General features: G+C 36.7%; 2 protein-coding genes and 1 long non-coding RNA gene across 4 annotated transcripts; 1 reads left to right on the top strand and 2 right to left on the bottom strand.

Moving 5' to 3' along the window:
* Nucleotides 1-12: 12 nt before the first annotated feature.
* igfbp7 (insulin-like growth factor binding protein 7) lies at nucleotides 13-9,488 on the bottom strand. Of its 2 annotated transcripts, XR_013823480.1 has the most exons (6): nucleotides 8,970-9,488; nucleotides 6,053-6,162; nucleotides 4,444-4,551; nucleotides 2,546-2,672; nucleotides 496-1,678; nucleotides 13-414 (listed from the first exon to the last, which is right to left on the bottom strand). XR_013823480.1 is itself a non-coding variant. In XM_079892411.1 (5 exons), the coding sequence occupies exons 1-5, from the start codon at nucleotides 9,382-9,384 to the stop codon at nucleotides 1,659-1,661; spliced, it is 780 nt and encodes a 259-aa protein (XP_079748537.1). In that variant the 5' UTR covers nucleotides 9,385-9,488; the 3' UTR covers nucleotides 13-1,658. The 2 variants fall into 2 exon arrangements, 1 of the variants encoding a protein (XP_079748537.1); XM_079892411.1 differs by having other exon boundaries at nucleotides 13-1,678.
* On the top strand, nucleotides 2,289-2,631 carry LOC307171043. Its single transcript, XR_013823481.1, has 2 exons — nucleotides 2,289-2,369; nucleotides 2,477-2,631. It is a non-coding gene; the product is annotated as an uncharacterized lncRNA (long non-coding RNA).
* Nucleotides 9,489-9,699: 211 nt separating the features above from the next.
* Nucleotides 9,700-18,174, bottom strand: cox18 (cytochrome c oxidase assembly factor COX18). Its single transcript, XM_079892408.1, has 7 exons — nucleotides 18,007-18,174; nucleotides 16,924-17,339; nucleotides 14,923-15,023; nucleotides 13,859-14,025; nucleotides 13,599-13,714; nucleotides 11,794-11,901; nucleotides 9,700-10,542 (listed from the first exon to the last, which is right to left on the bottom strand). The coding sequence occupies exons 2-7, from the start codon at nucleotides 17,323-17,325 to the stop codon at nucleotides 10,375-10,377; spliced, it is 1,062 nt and encodes a 353-aa protein (XP_079748534.1). The 5' UTR covers nucleotides 17,326-17,339; nucleotides 18,007-18,174; the 3' UTR covers nucleotides 9,700-10,374.
* Nucleotides 18,175-18,213: the final 39 nt, after the last annotated feature.

Here is an 18,213-nt window from a genome sequence, read left to right as displayed (position 1 = left end):
CCACAAACTCCATGCCTCTCAAAGTACATCTTTATTCATTGGTGGTATACAAATATCAAAACATACAAACAAATGCATTAGATGCTCAGACTTTTAGAGGACAATACTTAATTCTACTGCAGTTTAGAAACCAACAGAATAGAAGGAAGTCTATAGCAGTGATAAATGAGCTCTTAATTCTTAAAACCCAGAAACTTATTCTAAACCTCTGAGCTACAGTATTTGTGATTTGTTTAGTGAACTTGTCATAAGTTGAAAAAGTGTATTTCTTTTTCTCTGTCGGTTTGATTTAATTTATCTTTTGCATTTAAAGGCAGATAATATAAGTGAGCTTTAAATTTTCATATAATGTAGTTTGATATAATGAAACATTTACCTACGCTCAATTTTTTTTTGCAATAAAGGGCCACAAACCTAACTTGATTGAGGGCCATGACTCATGGCCCTCAATCAAGTTAGGTTTGTGGCCCTTTATTGCAAAATTTTTTGGGCAACTCTGATTTAGATTAAGTAGTCTTAAAGCTTTTTGTCTTAATTAAATCTTTAAGGAACAGCGTCCAAAAGTTTGTGCATAAATACAGTTGACGTTCAAAATAAGTTGTTCATTCAGCACCATAGACGTCAATCAAAAACAAAATAGAAAACTAAAGAAATGAGTACAATATTTGTATCCCCAAAAACACGCAAAGCATGCATATGATAAGTGAAGACGAGATATTTGAGTGCCTCAAATGCATTCAGTGTGCATGCCTTAACGCGCGATAAAAGGCATATTTTCCATGTAAATCAGAGCTTTTGTCCTAACCAGCCGCGACACGCGACGATTCTATTTTAAAAACGGTTTCTATTTTTCTGCGACGTCGCGGATGGAACAACAAACACAAAGTCTGGGAAAGATAATCTCAAGTAGGCTACTGTTTATGTGCTTTATTTAATGTTAAAAGCGTGTAATGTGACTTTGAATATCATTTAGTGCTCCCAGCTTTGTAGCTGTAAAAGCAACAATGGATAGGCTAATTCACCTCAGATCTTGAAATTAAACAAATGGAAACAAGAACGTTCAAACTGAACAAACAAGATTAATCTTTAACAAAGATTGTTTTAGTAACTCAGCCTATGTATTTTTAATAATGTTAAAACGGTGTAATATTTGTGAATTTGATTATGTTGCCTAAAATACATGCTCGCGAGACTCCGCCCACACACTGTTCTGATTGGCTGTTGGTTTTGATTGAGTTTGAGTGACGCATCTTGCAGTCGCGTCTACTGGACAGACAAATTATTTGTCGCTGCGCTGGAATCTTGTCGCCTCGCGTCTGGTTAGGACACAGTGTGAATGTTTGCATGGAGATGTGTATGTGCGAGAGTATCTCTTGGAAAATCAATCTGATGGTCGTCCCGTTCAGCGCTTTACAGTATCGAAGTTGTTCTGCGGGCAGACAGATTGTAGAGTGAGTTAAAGAATACAAAAGGAGAAATGTCGGAGTCTGTTTTTTTGCGAGTGTGCCTGAACAACTTCTATAAAATAAAGTGCCCACGTGCGAGTTGCTGTTTGTGGTTCAGGCGGTGTGTGTGAGCAGTGATTACACTAGATGCTACGTGCTTGTCCTCAGTGCACAGACGTAGTGCGATTCATCTCAGTCAGAGTCCACGTCCTCTTACAGCTTGCTATCCTTCACTGCATACAAACAGACAAGAGACACCAATGACAATGAAGTCTTACAGTTTTGTAGTTTGCTGCACAAAAAATAATTATTGTAGTTCATAATGTGCTATTCCAAATCGTATGTGCTATAATAGTAGGCCTAGGTATTAATATTTTGAATTTGCTTTTATTTTTATATTTTCCGGTCCTTACTGACATTTAAGACATCTGCTTTAAGCATTACAATCCACATGATAACTTTTATTAACTTTACAATAAGTAAATCCACTTCACCAGCTAATTACTCCTCGACAGCAATGCCATGATATACAGAGCGACCGCAAAAAATATTCTAAAGATGGCTGCGTGCTTGTTTCTCTGGCTCATAAGGTCTATATGTTTGAAATTGCTGCTGTACAAAATAGCATACGTGAATTATCTGAACAGGTGGAGCTGGGGAAGATGGAGGGTTTCTGAAAGTGCGCTGCAACTACTACAGTAAATGCTGACCAAGTAGGCTATCTGAAGGTTGATCAGCGAGCTCATTGGCTACTGATACAGCAGGAACCAATCAGCTGTGCCCTATAGAGCATGCCTTAAGTGTAGCAACATGTTGATTGACTGAAAACCAGAGAATGTTCCTTAGCAAGTTGATGCATGGGTTGTTGCAATGCAACATTAGAAACTTGTCACTGCAACCATCTTGCTGACAGGGAACTGGCAGGTGATGTGGGCCAAAAAAACACAGCTTGGCATGATGGGACATGTTCAATACAGCCATGTGCAGCACACATTCTCTACTAATGCAAATGTCTTTTATGTATCCTAAAGCATGAAGTAGGTGCAAATGGACTGATTTATTGCAGATAAGTCAACTGTGGTTCAACTGCACTCACTCACCCTTCTTGGGAGGAATGTCATTGATGGAATCCACCACGTGGATGATGCCCACAGCCGATGCTTCGCCCTTGATGTTGCTGGCGTGACACTCGTAGGAGCCGTCCTCATCCTTGGTAAGAGGAGATATCTGCAACAGATGGCCATCAGTCGTAGTTTTCATCCAATCTGTTCCGAATGTTTCGATAAGTGCAGAGATATGGAAGTAAAATAATGTCAAATGTTTTTGAAATAAAAAAGCCTGTTGAATTGCACTACTTGAAAAAAATAGCCATTGCATTAACCATGCTTGCATTTTAATGCATTGTATTTTTAGGGCTTGTATTTTTATGGGCTGAAATTCAACATGGTTGAATATTTAAGCTGTGAACATTTCAAACACATTTTCATTATTAAAAATTCAATAATCCATATTCACCTTTCATATTTCACTTCCAAAATATTCAAACTGTTTAAAAATACAACCTATAATATTCAACAGGCAATTTTCGGTCCATTTAATTTCGCTTCCACAAATTCAGTGGTTCAAATTCGACAGTAAATTCAACGGAACTGCAGGAAAAGCAGTAGATTACCGAGCATACTCTCCATCTGCTGCTAGTCAACCCCACCAGCAGGGGGTGCAAAAGCGCGTGTTGACGAAGAACAGCAACAGTTAGAACAAGCCATTCATTCATAAAACTCATTTAAGAGCAATGTAAGTGTATTTGTGATTATTATGAGGACGGTTTTATGTTAAATTCAGTGTCTTCACGGTTACTTTTCCTGTGTAGCCTACAAGCATCTTTCTCTACCGTGAACAAGATTATGATGCTATTCCCCGATGCGGATATACAGATCCAATGTTACATTTTTGAGGTTGACATATATTTCTCTTGGTTGTTTAGTTGCCTTAACTTTATATTGTGGTGATGTGCTGCATGCAAGCTATTGGGGTTTCCCTCAATACTTAAGGATTCCCCAGCTGAACATATAAAACACTTAACGTAGCTTAATGGACTAATTACAGTGATATGAAAGATCAAACTCGCAGGCAAGCAGATGGACTCAGAATAACGCGCAAAGCTTAATGCTGAGCGTTTCTCAGTGATAGACTGGCATAAAGTTGGCTTGACGTTGGACATTCACACATTTAGGGACCGTCTCTAAAGTGTACACGACTTTGGTATACACGTTTCTAACTTCGATAGCATTTGAATAGAACGACTTACAGTCATAAAACCAACTGTAAAGTGTTCATGTAGTGTCAGGCATAATGCGCACCCTTTGGATTTTTGATATTTATTCAAATAAATGTAAGTTTGCTATTGAAGTTAGAAACGTGTATGCCAATGTTGTATGCAACTTTAGAGACGGCCCCTAAATGTGCGAATGTCCAATGTCAAGCCAATTTTACATTTATTAGGCTACATTTAGTCATTTATTTAGCAGACGCTTTTATCCAAAGCGATTTACAGTTAAAACTAACAATAGGAGGACAACAATATGCAAGTGCTATGACTCTTCACAGTTTAAGCTAATGCAATACACGTATACTATACTATACTATATATATATATAGAGAGAGAGAGAGAGAGAGAGGGGAAAATAAAGTGATAGTATTAATTGATCTAGTGTTGATTTTGTGCCAGTACATCACGAAACGCTCTATTTTTTTCAAGTAGTGCAACAGGCTTTTTGTTTCAAAAACATTTGACATTATTTTACTTCCATACAAAGAATTCCAAACAAATGTAACTTGAGATGAGCCTATGTTTTCGGAGCAGCGCTGCCAAATAAATGCTGTAAGTAACGGTTTTGTGTTGCGCAATAAACATCACTCGTAACTTGTAGCAGAAAGCTTGTAGTTATACGTGGAAAGATAAGCTAAGAGTTTATATTTAGTTAATAAACACACTTACTAGCACCCAGCCAGTAACCTCATGTTTTTCCGGGCCTCCACGGGTCTGGACGGCCAGGTTGTCTTTATCTCCTGGGAGCGGCACATACTTTCCTTTGCTGTCGGATACCTATGAGAATCACAACAGCCATAAAGAGTTTTACTTATAGGCTACACTCTGTGGGTTAATGCAGAACAAATTTCACTGTATAAATAGCTAAGCACATGATTTTGCAGCAAATTACAGCTTGTTCGTTCTTTGGTTATGCGTCATTAAGTTTCACCAGACTACAAGAAGAAATGTTTCATTTGTACAGATAAGCAATGTTTTTTTTCCTTCTCTAAACTATAACCACATGTGGAACCAGACACAATAAATCTTAAACTAGATGATGTATTGCAGTTTTATATGCTGTCATGATAAACAACAGCCATCTGAAATCAGGATAGTTCACCCAAAAATTAAAAATCTGTCATTCTGTCATTTTTGTCATTTACTCACCCTCAAGTTGTTCCAAAGCTGTGTGAATTTCTTTCTTCTGCTAAACACAAAAGAAGATATTCTGAAGATTTTTTTTTTTGTCATTTTTGGGTGAACTATCCCTTTAAACTCAGGGCCATTTAGGTTTGGAAATGCTTAACATGTGGTAAATGGTGAATTAAACCGATATTTTGAGATAAGGCTTACTTAAGTTATAGCTCTAAAACACTGTAAAATGCTTCTATTTCGATTTTTTCTAATTAAATAAACATTTTTCATTGGACATTATATTATATTAAATAGAATAAAATAAACGAAAGCAATGAGAATGTATCTTACTTTTCAAAATCCTCTCACTCTTTCTCTTTTCTGTCCACCAGACTTGGTTTTTATTGCTTGAACTTTTTAATCTCCTTCCTTGATCTGAAGTTTTTGAGTGAGTGTGGGTCTACAGTGCTTCATCGCTGTAATAAAAATATCCCTGGGCCTCTCAGTCTGAGGCAAGGGTGAAATTCTTTAGGCAGGACATAATCTAGTTTCCACTTTTAATGAAGCATGACTAACCTGATCATCAGAAACGCCATAAGAAAATACAGCCCAGATTACTTTTTAAACTAATTTATGGATAGAAAATATGAGTTAGAGCAAACAATTATTTTTAAATACTAATATTTTTCAGGGTTTCAGGTTTCCTGTAGCTGAGAGGGGTTAATTATGAGCTTTTTGCCTTTTCCTGGGAAATCACCTCGTTATTTTTTGCATCCGGTTATGCGCTGTGGCTTTTCATATTAGTGACTCAGTACAAAGGAGAATCCAGTCCCATGGAATTCTTTGATTCTATCTTTAAGGAGAAACCCCGTCTAGAATGGAAAAATGTGATGGCGGATGACATGCTTGATAAAGTGCTTCCTGCCCTGAGCCCTCCTCTGTTTTTGGTGCTATTGTTTCTGTGCTGTGTTATTCATAGAGGTGGACATCCTTTGACATATCTGAAGCCGTTCAGTACACACAAACACATCCTTCCTCTTTTCCATACGAGACTTGGGCCTGTGCCGTAGGATCTGATACATGAAAAAATAACAGCTCTCATACGTTACTTACAAAAGCAATATAGAAAGATTCACTGCCTTTTTTTTAATTTATTCTCTACCTTTCTCCAGGTGAGCACAGGTGTTGGTATCCCAGTGGCTTCACAGCTTAGGAAGACCTGTGAACCGGTCACGTTCCAGACCTCGCCAGGAGCTGTCTCTATAACCGGTCCTGCATTGGACATGAAAGACACAAAATGCCACACTAAGGTTATTAGCATGTCTGGAAGAGTGAGGAATTCTGGGACAGTGATACAGTGACGGAGAGATTGTAATACAGACAATGACCTTGTTGTTCCTTAAGGAATAGTTCTCTCAAAAATGAAAAGAACTAGTGTCAAAATGACTTTTTCTTCCACTGAACACAACATTATGAATTCATTCCGATGTTGTTTCCATTAAAGTGGCATGAAGCGGAATTTGAGATAGTCTTTTTCCCCCTATTGTGACGTAGGCCTATACTGCAGTGTCCAAAAGTGATGTCTGGAGGAAATATTTGTTTTTTTTTATGGCCGATTAAACAAGAAAAATATAATATATATAAAGTCAGACATAGTGAGATAAAAAGTTGCAATAACTTAAAAATAAAATAAAAATCGTAGCGGAAACAAGCTTCCATTCCATAGTGTCTGATTCAGTGACTGTATTAAAAATGACTTCAGATGACATTAGCGCTAAAATATAAAATTATAAAAATATTTTTAACTCCAATCAGTATTTTTTGTCCACAAGTTTATTTACACTCTTATCCTTTAATTTCTATGTCATGATACTATCAACACTAAAATACGCAAATGCCTCAAGCATGTAATATGTAGACCTACTGTTAAACCTGTAAGAACCCCACATGGACTGAGTGACTGAGATTACTTTAAGTGAGATAATGTCTTGTGCCCACAGGATTCTCATCCATGATACGCAAACAACAACAACAACAACAACAACAAAAAATGCAATTTGTTTAGCCTACATTTAGCCATCGTAATTAAAACTTGTCCCACTGTAAACTGGACAAAGTATAAAAGTTAGACAAAGGTTCTCAATTTCATTGAACAAGCTTTATTATTACCTCACAAGCTCTTTGAATCATTGACGTTTTGTTGAAACCTCCCCTTACTAAACAGGGAAAAACAGATCTAACCTTGCATTTCATCTAGCCTAATTGTACAGTAAAAAAGCTTTTAAATATACTGTTTTTATAAGTAAAAAAATAACAAATCATCTTACAATGTCGTAAACTGACATCCTCAGAATTCCATGTGACACTTGACATTTGATGGGTTTTCATTTGAATAATTATATTTCTCTGAAGTTGTTTTTTATCAGTTAGGCTATGTACAGGGTTTTATGTTACACCTTATGTTGTTAAATGAATAATAATTACATTATTTTAGCCACAGCTAACAGCCGCCAGTTTTTCTCTGTAAAAAATGTTGGATTTTTCTTACAGTGAAGTTAAAACAAATCATTGTGCACTGGTTGCACCCCTTCTTTTCTCCTGCTGAGTTCAACTTCTATCATATTGTAAACTTATGGGTCTATTAGCAGAAGCCTCAGAGAAGGCTCTGCTAGAGCTTTTCCATATCCTCTGGCTCAGAATGCGGTTATAATGAATTATATGCAGGTTCACTGATTCAAGCGGTCTGACTTTGCTTTAAAGCAACAGTCTGCCTGCGTGTTTTGCTAATCGAGACATTGCTATTTGATCAGGGCTGATCTCCCTTTTCACTAATGAAAATCCACCCGAGAGGCTGGAATTTCAGACATGTCTGTTCAGGGATAGCAGAACGTTACCACCCTGTGTGAAAACAATGGCCTCTGGCCTGTTCCGTTGTTGCCTTAATACACACTGTCAGTGTATATGTGATTATGTGTGTGTACAATTTATTTGTCCCGGGGAGAAAGTACAGGACATTAGTATTACAGGTCAGTGTAGTGAGTGATCCCGGGAGAAAAGAAACCTAAACACAAAGCACATGACAGCTGAATCATGTGAGCGATTGGATCATAGGGCATTAACAAGGCAAAAATGAATCTGAAGTAGGAAAGTTGTTGACGCAGCTGTGCAGAAAGGCCAGCATTTCATTTCTCTGCACGTACAATCTGATCCTTGTATATCAAGCCTCTACACTGGATTAAATACAAAACTGAACTTTGAATGGCTGCGGGTCATTACTTCAAAACACTAAATGTTCTTACATAAACAGTGAGCCATTATAGTTTTCATTACCATAGGCACATGATGGTTTTTTTTTGCTTCTGGTTTGGGGCCCAAGAAACATAATTAATCAATGAGTTGTCAAATAAAGATGAATTAACCAACATCACTGTATACAAAATTTGTCAACAGTTTACAGTGGCCCCGAAACATTTTTCGGATGCTTAAATCACACCCATGGAAATGTCTGAATTCCATTGCATCACATAAATACATAATGCATTACATCCATTGCATGCACTAACTTTGTGTAAAGACTCATATCAAAACAGCAGAATCTGAAATTGGAATTGTGACTTTAGTCCTCCATTATCAGGGCGAGTTGTCACATGTGCTTGTAAATATTATAAATTACTTGTACAGTTTATTAAATAAAAATTTGTATGATAACATTTTTTGCTGTTTCCTCATGATTTGTTTCACTGTTGAGCTAAAAAGCCTTCCAATTGACAGCATTGCATGTTGTCACAAACACTATTATTGTTTCCCTATAGGCAATTTGAAAATATTCAAGGGTTATTTTGACTGTATATGACTAAATATGTATATATACACATATTCACCGGAATAAAAGTGTGACAAGGAACCTGGAATCCCATATAGCCCATGATATAAATGATAACTTTCATGACATTTCTATCCACATGCACTTCTACTACTGATAAGCATTATTTAATGTAAACATTTTAATTATTAATTCAAGTTATTAAAGTGTTGACTGATAAATGCAGACAGGCTCTTATAATGTTAAAGAATCTCACCTTGAGCGCATTTGCCCTTGTTCTGAATCTTAATTTCGGGTTTTTTCTCCTTCACTGCTTTCACACTTGCTTCTTTGAGCTCACAGCCGCTGTTATAGTTGACGCCATCAGTGCCGCACACGGGATAGTTGCTCTTGCACACGCAGACCCCTGATTTACTCTTCTTGTCTTTGTCGCTCTTGACGCACTCGAGTCCGGACGCGCATCGCTTGGCCGAGGGTCCGCGTCCCCCGCACGGGTCTCCCGCTCCAGACGCGCAGAGCTCGCAGCAGCCGCACGCGTCCAACAGCGCCCCGGATGAGCAGCCCTCGGCCGGCAGCGGAGCGCACTGACTCGGGTCACAGGTGCCGCAGCTGCGGGGCAGCCGGTCCGCTGAAGACACCGCGAACAGTGTTAATAGCAGAAAGCAGAGCATGGTGAGATGTGGAGGGTCTCAGGCTGGTTCAAAGTCTGCTGCTTCTCTCTGCTTGGGATGGAGGTACTAAAACCCGCCCAGCAGGGACATAAACTTACAAAAACACAACTAATGCTACCCTCCTTTTTTGGCAATGATTTTGGAAGCTCATTTACATTTCGTGGTTCTGTTGTTATTGGTATTATTTATGATACAGTGGAACGGATTGGGTTTTTTGATGGATTTAGCTATAAGAAGTTTTTGGTGATTGCTAGGGTATTTTGGATAGCAGGGTGTCAAAGGACCCCACTTTCAAGTATGTGACAGATATATTTGAATGAACAAATAAACATTTATATAATGTAAAAATAATACTAAGCATGATATTATAGATAACATACTGTTAACAAAATTAACCAATTTACAACCAAAAAGTGGTTCAAATTCAGTTCAAATGTACTCCAATCCAAGTAAAATTAGATGTACAAACATGGAGAGAAACATTAAATTCAGATTTAATTCTATTTTATTTCTATTCAGCAAGAAGTTATTCAATTGATTTTAAAATAGATTCAATTAGAACACAATTAAAAATGTAACAATGCTATTTTGCTGTATTTTTTGGGTATGCCTTGGTGAGCACAAGATACTTCTTTCAAAAATATTTAACTATCCAGTTACAGTGTACATGGCTCATGTCACTTCTTCAATCAATGATTTGTTTCTGCCAGGCCAGAATCATGAACCCAAGTATGAGTAACAACACTAACAACAAAATGGAGGACTATTCCTTTTTTCAGAAATATTTTTTATTTTTAACATCATCTTAAAATTGTATTACTTGGAGTCTCTTTCCCTGGCAGAAAGGCAGCTGTTTTTTTTGTTTTTTTGCCATATTCCTCTGGTTACAGTGTCATGTTGGATGAATCTACCGGTTTGCACACATCCACATGTTTGGTTCCACATTTTCAGAAGATGATGCACTAATAATCTGCAATGTCCGGGTTCCATCTATTTGATGTATTTGGCTACAAAGGCAGCTGCAATGTCTTTGTATGGAGTTTCTGAGTCTGAACGTGTTGGAGGGATCCGACAGACGCCCCGGAAACGAGGGGATCTCAGGAGCAGGTTATGTGCCAGTCCAACACAACTGGAGCTGAGCCAGTACAGAGACATGGACTATGAATCAGGAAAACAGAAAGAACAAAACAAATCATCAGGACCCCTTAAAGGGATAGTTCACAAAAATGTAAAAAAAAAAAAATTCTGTCATTAATTACTCACCTTCTTGTTGTTCCAAACCCGTAAGACTTTCGTTCATCTTCGGAACACAAATGAAGATCTTTTTGATGAAATCTGAGAGCTTTCTGTCCCTCCAGACCGCTACGCAACTGACACTTTGATGCTTCAAGAAGTTCATAAAGAGATTGTTAAACTAATCCATATGAATTGAGCATTTAGTCCAAATTTTCTGAAGAGACTCGGTCACTTTATATGATGAACAAATTGAATTTAAGCTTTGATCAGCAAACATAAACATAAGCTCAACTGAACCTGCTTGATGCATGAGAACAAACCTCATTGATACTTGTCAAAGCTCAAACATGCTGCGTAACACAAGAATGAACCTCACTGGTTCTGGCGCGTCAAGTAAACATGCTTGAGCTTCGGTTTACCACAACTGATGTGTGAGTTGATGAATGTTTAGATGTGAATAAAAGCCTAAATTCAATCTGTTCATCATATAAAGCGATGAAGTCTCTTCAGAAAATTTGGACTAAAGCACGTAATTCATTTGGATTAGTTTTACGGTCTCTTTATGAACTTTTTGCGGCGTCAAAGTGGTAGTTGAGTAGCTGTGGAGGGACAGAAAGCTCTTTGTGAAAGCTTTATTTGTGTTACGAAGATGAACGAAAGTCTTGCGGGTTTGGAACGACATGAAGTTGAGCAAATGATGACAATTTAAATTTTTTGGGTGAACCATTCCTTTAAAACATTTGAATTTGCTTAGAATTCATTGTGCTGTTTTTTTATGAAGCATTCTCATGACCAACATCTCATCTATTGCTCTTACGTATGAAAGGACTGGAGACACAACACAAATACGTCTACAGAGAGATTTGCAGGAGACATCGATTTGTACATCTGCTGGAGATATCAAAGCAAAGGTGTACAACATCTGCCTTTTGTAACCAGGTGGGCTTCAAAAACACAACCTTTCATATCCCCCTTCTTTCACATGATCAAAAGTGTCAGAACAGAGCATATCTCTCTATGTACAGACATCATGTATACTGTTTTCTTCTCTTTTGGAAAAACATGATCATCTGAAAACGTGAGTGATATTTATTCATGTCATACATGTTGAAACATGTAAAGTTACAGTTTACAGATAGAGCAAATAATAGTTGAATGTGCCGGGATACTCACTGACGGGACTGTGGCGGCTATAGGAATCATCACCAGAGATATTCCTCTGATGAAGTGCGTCACATACTTCTGGAACTTTGAAGGCTCTAGTTGTCTCAGGGCAAAAATCTGGAAAACCAAATCAAGAAATAAAAGATAAGAAATAAGCAAAACATTAACTGTAAAATAATAGGTGAACCTCATAAAACCTGGCAATAATGAGTCATATTTCACCCCAAATTTTTTAATTTAAATAAATAATTGAAAATGAGAAAAATTTATTCAAATTAGACTTTGATAACACTTTACAATAAGGTTTCATCTGTTAACATTGGTTAACTATGGTAGTTAAAGGATTAGTTTACCCCAAAATAAAAATTCTGTCATTAATTACTCACCCTCATGTCATTCCAAACCCGTAAGACTTTCGTTCATTTTCGAAACACAAATGACGATCTTTTTGATGAAATCTGAGAGATTTCTATGCCTCCAATTACAGTCCACGCAACTACCACTTTGACGCTTTAAAAAGGGATCGTAAAATAATAATTCATATGAATCGAGCGGTTTAGTCTAGATTTTGAGTTCCTTCAAGAACCAATGAGGTTTGTTCTCACGTGTCAAATCACATACAGTTGAGCTTCTGTTTATGTTTGCTGATCAATGTTAATATGCGAATAAAGCCTAAATTCAATCTATTCATCATTTAAATTGATTGAGTATCTTTAGAAAATTTGGACTAAGCTGCTCAAATCATATGATTTTTTTTATGATATCTTTATGAACTTTTTGAAGCATCAAAGTGTCAGTTGCGTAGCGGTCTATGGAGGGACAGAAAGCTCTCAGATTTAATCAAAAAGATCTTCATTTGTGTTCCGAAGATGAGCGAAAGTCTCACGGGTTTGGAACGACATGAGGGTGAGTAATTAATGGCAGAATTTTGTGTGAACTAACCCTTTAATATGAACTAACAATAAACAATACTTCTAAAGCATTTATTGATCTCGGTTAATGGTCATTTCCACATTTACTAATGCATTTTTAAAATCCAAAGTTGTATTTGTTAACATTTGTTAATGTACTGTGAACAAACATGAACAAACAATATGATTTTTACTAACGTTAACAAAGGCGAATAAATGCAGTAAAATATATTAGCCATTGTTAGTTAATGTTAGCTAATGTATTAACTAATGTTAACAAATGATAATTTTACATTATATTAACAATTATAATATATTATAGAAAATTTTATTATATGATTATATAAAAATTAAGAAAAATAAACAAATGCAAACAAATAAATACTATATAATGTATGTATGTATATATATATATATATATATATATATATATATTAGGGCTGTCAAACGATTAATCGTGATTAATCGCATCCAAAATAAAAGTTTGTGTTTACATAATATATGTGTGTGTATGGAGTATAATTATTTTCTATATATAAATACACACACATGCATATATATTTAAGAAAAATGTGTTATTTATATACAAAATATTTATATATAATATAAATTATATATAATATAAATATATATACACAGTATATACATGCAGATATTTCTTAAATATATACATGCATGTGTGTGTATTTATATATAGAAAATAATTATACACCGTACACACACATATATTATGTAAAAACAAACTTTTATTTTGGATGCGATTAATCGCGATTAATCGTTTGACAGCCCTAATATATATATATATATATATATATATATATATATATATATATATATATATATATATATATATATATATATATATATAAAAAATGATCATCAGCAAATATGATGATATGTAACCTCTGTGATGAGCAAGTTGATGAGGCCAAGAGAAACGGGAATGATCCAGGTAGAGTCTGGGAGAGTGAGGTCTGGGAACCACAGAGCGCCCCCTGTTGCTAAACCGGCTTCTGATGCTGAAGAGTGTGTGCAGAAATATGTATGTTAGTTCATTAAAAGACTTTCTTCAGGTGATTATGGGGAAGTTGGTTGCATTGCTATTATTTGCTAAATATAAGAGCATATCTGGAAAATGTAATAGACTACTGGATGAGACTCACCAAGTGGAACATGTCCCATTCCCAGGCTGAGATTACGCAGGGCCAGAGACAGACACACCCACATGGGCAGCTGGACCCAGATCAGCAAACTGGCCTTGAATGGGTGGCAGTTATCTCGAACATAAAGCTCAGACACGATTCGCTTTAGATTCTTCTTAAAATGAAACCTGTAGATGCAATTGTTGTAATTAAGCAAAAGGTTGACTAAATCCTTCAAAGTTATAGTGTCGCCGAGAAATGAAATATAATACTGTTTTTATCAGGCCATTTTGGTGTGAGGGAAGTGAATCATGTTTTGCAGTAAAATATATATAAACAGCTTTAAAAAATGCATTAGATATTACAACTTGTTTTCATATTGAATGTACCTTTCGTTATATTATTTTTAAGTTTAGAAATATTTAAAACTCGAAAATAAATATATTTCATATTTAAAAAAAAAATGTATTGTTTATTTTTTTTCCACCATTGACAATTATATCACCATCATTATATTAAAATCTCACAAAAACAAAACAAAAAACATGCATTTAACAATATATATTCTCTGAAAACGAATCTTAGTATCTTATGGAATTTTGCTTCAAGTAAATGAAAACAAAAAGTTTTTGCAGTGAAATGAGACTCCTCATTTTCTGAGACCTTTAATATGGGCTTTTCATATGACAAAGACTTTAACCCAAGACAGAGGCTGTGTCCCAAATCGCAAACTTCCCTACTATATAGTAGGCGAAAAACAGTAGGTGATGAAAGAAGTATGTCTGAATCCACAGCACTCATAAAAGAATAGGTAAAATATCCCTGGATGACCTACTACTTCTGGCGAGATTCTGAAGTGTGCATACGATGGACACTTTACTATCCCATGAGGCCATGAGAGAGGATTTGTGAATGGCAGTGAAGCGACGCAACTGACGTTGGTTGGTCATCTGACGTCCCAGAATACATTCATACTCCACACATTCATACTATATATAACATACTTTTTTAGCGCTCACAAAGTTCTATTTAAGAGAGTTTTTGGAGGCAGTCAAAGTAGATGGCATGAAAAAATGATCTCCTACCTGCATGTTTTCTCTGACCAGCCCTTCTCTTTGGCTTTCACAGAGATCTCAAAGCGTAACTGGCGGGCTAACACAGCTATCTCCTTCTGCAGAGCTTCAACCTAGCTGAGGCAAAAGGGCACATGGGTTACTTTTTTCCCAGCCTGAACTCCTTTTTAAGTATTTCCAACAGTTACAAAGTCCATGGCCTATGAAATCTGTAATACACTGGACACTGCCACTGGTACTAAAAACCGAAATACAGCCTGGATGGACCAGTGTTTGGACTCAGTTTAATGAATTGCAACATTTTTCAGATAGAGATAGACACCCACGCATATTTTCAATGGCTACAGATCAAACTCGATTTAAAAAGGACAACTGATTTGGCCTCATCTCCGCTTGTTTTGATATCAAGACATCGGTTTAAAGAGACGGTCTGACATGATAATGTTCTCACACAGTGGGACATCAGTAGGGAAGGAAGAAAGAGGGGTGGAACATTCTTTTCCTTCAATTCTCCTTCTTGACAAGAGAAACATCCCACAGCTGGGAGAGTGGGAGAGAGAGAGAGATTCTTAATAAGGCACATAATCTCCAGTGTTTTCTCTGCGATATCTGCTGACCTCCAAGATGTGCCTCCCATAATGTACTAAGTGCAGATAAACAAAGAAATTCACATGAGAAGGGGCTGTTTACTCAATGATTCACTTTAAATCTAGTCAAGTATATACTTATTGAAAGGAACATATTGTGGAAAATAGCTTTTAGTGAGCTTTTGAAATCTGCGTTGGATGTACCAGCCACTCACATGGCAAAGCTCCATCCCTAGCCCACTCAGACTATTTATGAAAATGAAAAATGTTCAGAAATCACCAGAACATGGAACATGGAATAGACATCCATCACTTGACGCTTTTAGTGACAGTGCCATGACAGCCAAGTATTGTAACCCATACACGGAATTTGTCCTCTGCATTTAACCCATCCAAGTTAGTGCACACAAATTTAGAGTAGTACACACACACACACACAAAACCCGGAGCAATGGGCAGCCATTTGCTGTGGCGCCCAGGGAGTGATTGGTTGCGGGTTCCGTGCCTTGATGTCAAGGGCACCTCAGTCATTTCCTGCCAGTATTGAGAGTTGAACCCGCAACATTCGGGTTACCAGTCGGACTCTCTAACCATTAGGCCATGACTGTCCATTTTATTGTTTATCGCATCCTGGTTAGTACACAGTGTGAGGGGTCAGAAAAAAGGTGGAAAATGGCCATGCAAATCAAAATATTTAGGAGAAAGCAGACTTTAAAAGAGGGATATAATGAAATTCTACAAAAAATATATCCTTTTTAAGAAAAGACTAAATGGACCTGTGAATTAGCAGAAATAGGTGAAAAGTATTAGATGACAAGGCATTCATCACAACATACACTACCGTTCAGAAGTTTGGGGTCAGTGAGATTTTTATTTGAAAGAAATGAATACTTTTATTCAGCAAAGAAGCATTAAATTGATCAAAAGTGACAGTAAAAACAATTATAATGTTATTAAATATTTATATTTCAAATAAATGCTGTTCTTTATAACTTTTTATTCAAAGAATATATTTTTTTTATCATGGTTTCCACAAAAACAGTTTTCAACAACTCTTTTCAACATTATATCAAATCAGAATATTAGAAAGATTTCTGAAGGATCATGTGACTCTGAAGACTGGAGTAATGATGCTGAAAATTCAGCTTTGCATTACAAAAATAAACATTTTAAAATATATTCAAAGTAGAAAACTGCTCCTTTAAATTGTAATAATTTAATAATTGTAATATAATACTTTTTATTGTATTTTTGATCTAATAAATGCAAGTGGCTTCTTTTAAAAACATAAAAAAATCTTATCGACCCCAAACATTTGAATGGTTGTGTATAGCTAAAAAAAAACACCAACAGGATTTTACGCAACCACAGATCCAGACACGGACAATGACTACAACAGCCTCTTGCTGAAATGATCTAGCAGCACCTTTGCAATGATGATCGACTGATAGATTCCCAGGGGGAGAGTGATAGCGGTGCGCAGTGTCAGTGTAGTGCACACGATGCTGGCCCACCACGGCAGTCCCGTCATCTGCTGAGTGGACACGAGGAGCTGCTCCGTGAGGCATACGGGCGTGGAGTCTGCAATGCTCTCATACCAGCTCGACCGGTCTGTGGTTATAGTTCTTCTGGGCTGAAGCCCCAGGGCCGGTGTGATGGAGGGATGGCCAGACCTGCTGCAGACAGGCTGGATGGTTTGAGTTCTGCTGTCCAGGCAGGAGGAACCATAAGAGATGCTTCTGATGTGAGGCCTCAGTGTTGCTAGGTTGCTTTGGCGACATATCCGTAGCGTCACAAAGGTCACCGACCCCGTAAGCTTTGGCCACATCTTTATGGATGAACCTTTGAATAAAAATAACAAGGAGGAATCTCAGAAATGTCTGCACACAAAAGCAAAACCGTTTTGTTTCTAGTTAGGCACACATTATGAAGTTATGAACATATCCAACTATTCTAGCATCACACCGTCACCACGTATCCTGTGTTTGTACTTTTCTGTAGAAAATATCTGAGTTTTGTTTGTGCAAATGCCTAGTAATTGTTTAAAGCTACAGCATTGGCATAATGATAACAACATGCAATAATCCATTGCTCATTGTCTGTTTTTGATTATAGATTAGTTGGTGTCCTTTTTTTATTTATTGATATATATCATAACCTGTTATGTTTCATATACTTTAGCTCTCTCTTGATCTTCACACACAAACTATATGCCGGCCATATATTAGATAATTCACGTTTTTATGTTCTGCATATTCTGCATTCAAATAATATTTTAATTAAACAGACCAATCATATTATAATAAAACTCAACCCATGGAAAAAACTGTGAAATTGAAAAAACTGTGAAAAAATAAATAGACGAAATGTGTGTGTGTGTGTGTGTGTGTGTGTGTATATGATTAATAATAAAATCACCAGACAAAGATAACACATTTAACCTGGTAAGACTGTTACAGTAAAGTAACCGGCTGCTGGTCAACTTGAAGAAGCGTAACAAAATCTTCACCTTCGTTTGCAGTTCCAAACTTTAGATAAGCATGTTGTTTATCACATCCTTCGCGCGTTGAATGTTTACTGAAAGATAGTTTACACAGTCATCCTTTTTCTTCGGAATGTCAAAATGAGCAAGGCATGACAAGTCGCTTGAATATGACGTCACGAACTTCGCAAACCATTTGCGTCACTCACTCAATCACTCACTTTTTATTTAAAA

This window comes from Squalius cephalus (assembly GCF_949319135.1).
Source record: "Squalius cephalus genome assembly, chromosome: 14".
NCBI classification, from domain to species: Eukaryota; Metazoa; Chordata; class Actinopteri; order Cypriniformes; family Leuciscidae; genus Squalius; species Squalius cephalus.
The sequence above is the reverse complement of the archived record's forward strand: the minus strand, read 5'-3'. Positions and strand labels throughout refer to the sequence as shown.

Bases quoted from the DNA above. Each gene is read 5' to 3' on its own strand.
- cox18 (XM_079892408.1), bottom strand. From the start codon at position 17,325: ATGTGGCCAAAGCTTACGGGGTCGGTGACCTTTGTGACGCTACGGATA. The intron at 15,024-16,923 runs GTGCTGCTAGAT...TGCCTCAGCTAG, and splicing joins AGTCGATCATCATTGCAAAG to GTTGAAGCTCTGCAGAAGGA. The intron at 10,543-11,793 runs GTGAGTATCCCG...CCTGATTCATAG, and splicing joins TAGCCGCCACAGTCCCGTCA to TCCATGTCTCTGTACTGGCT.
- igfbp7 (XM_079892411.1), bottom strand. From the start codon at position 9,384: ATGCTCTGCTTTCTGCTATTAACACTGTTCGCGGTGTCTTCAGCGGAC. The intron at 2,673-4,443 runs GTAAGTGTGTTT...CATCTGTTGCAG, and splicing joins AGGTTACTGGCTGGGTGCTA to ATATCTCCTCTTACCAAGGA. The intron at 1,679-2,545 runs GTGAGTGAGTGC...GTTTGTATGCAG, and splicing joins TGACATTCCTCCCAAGAAGG to TGAAGGATAGCAAGCTGTAA.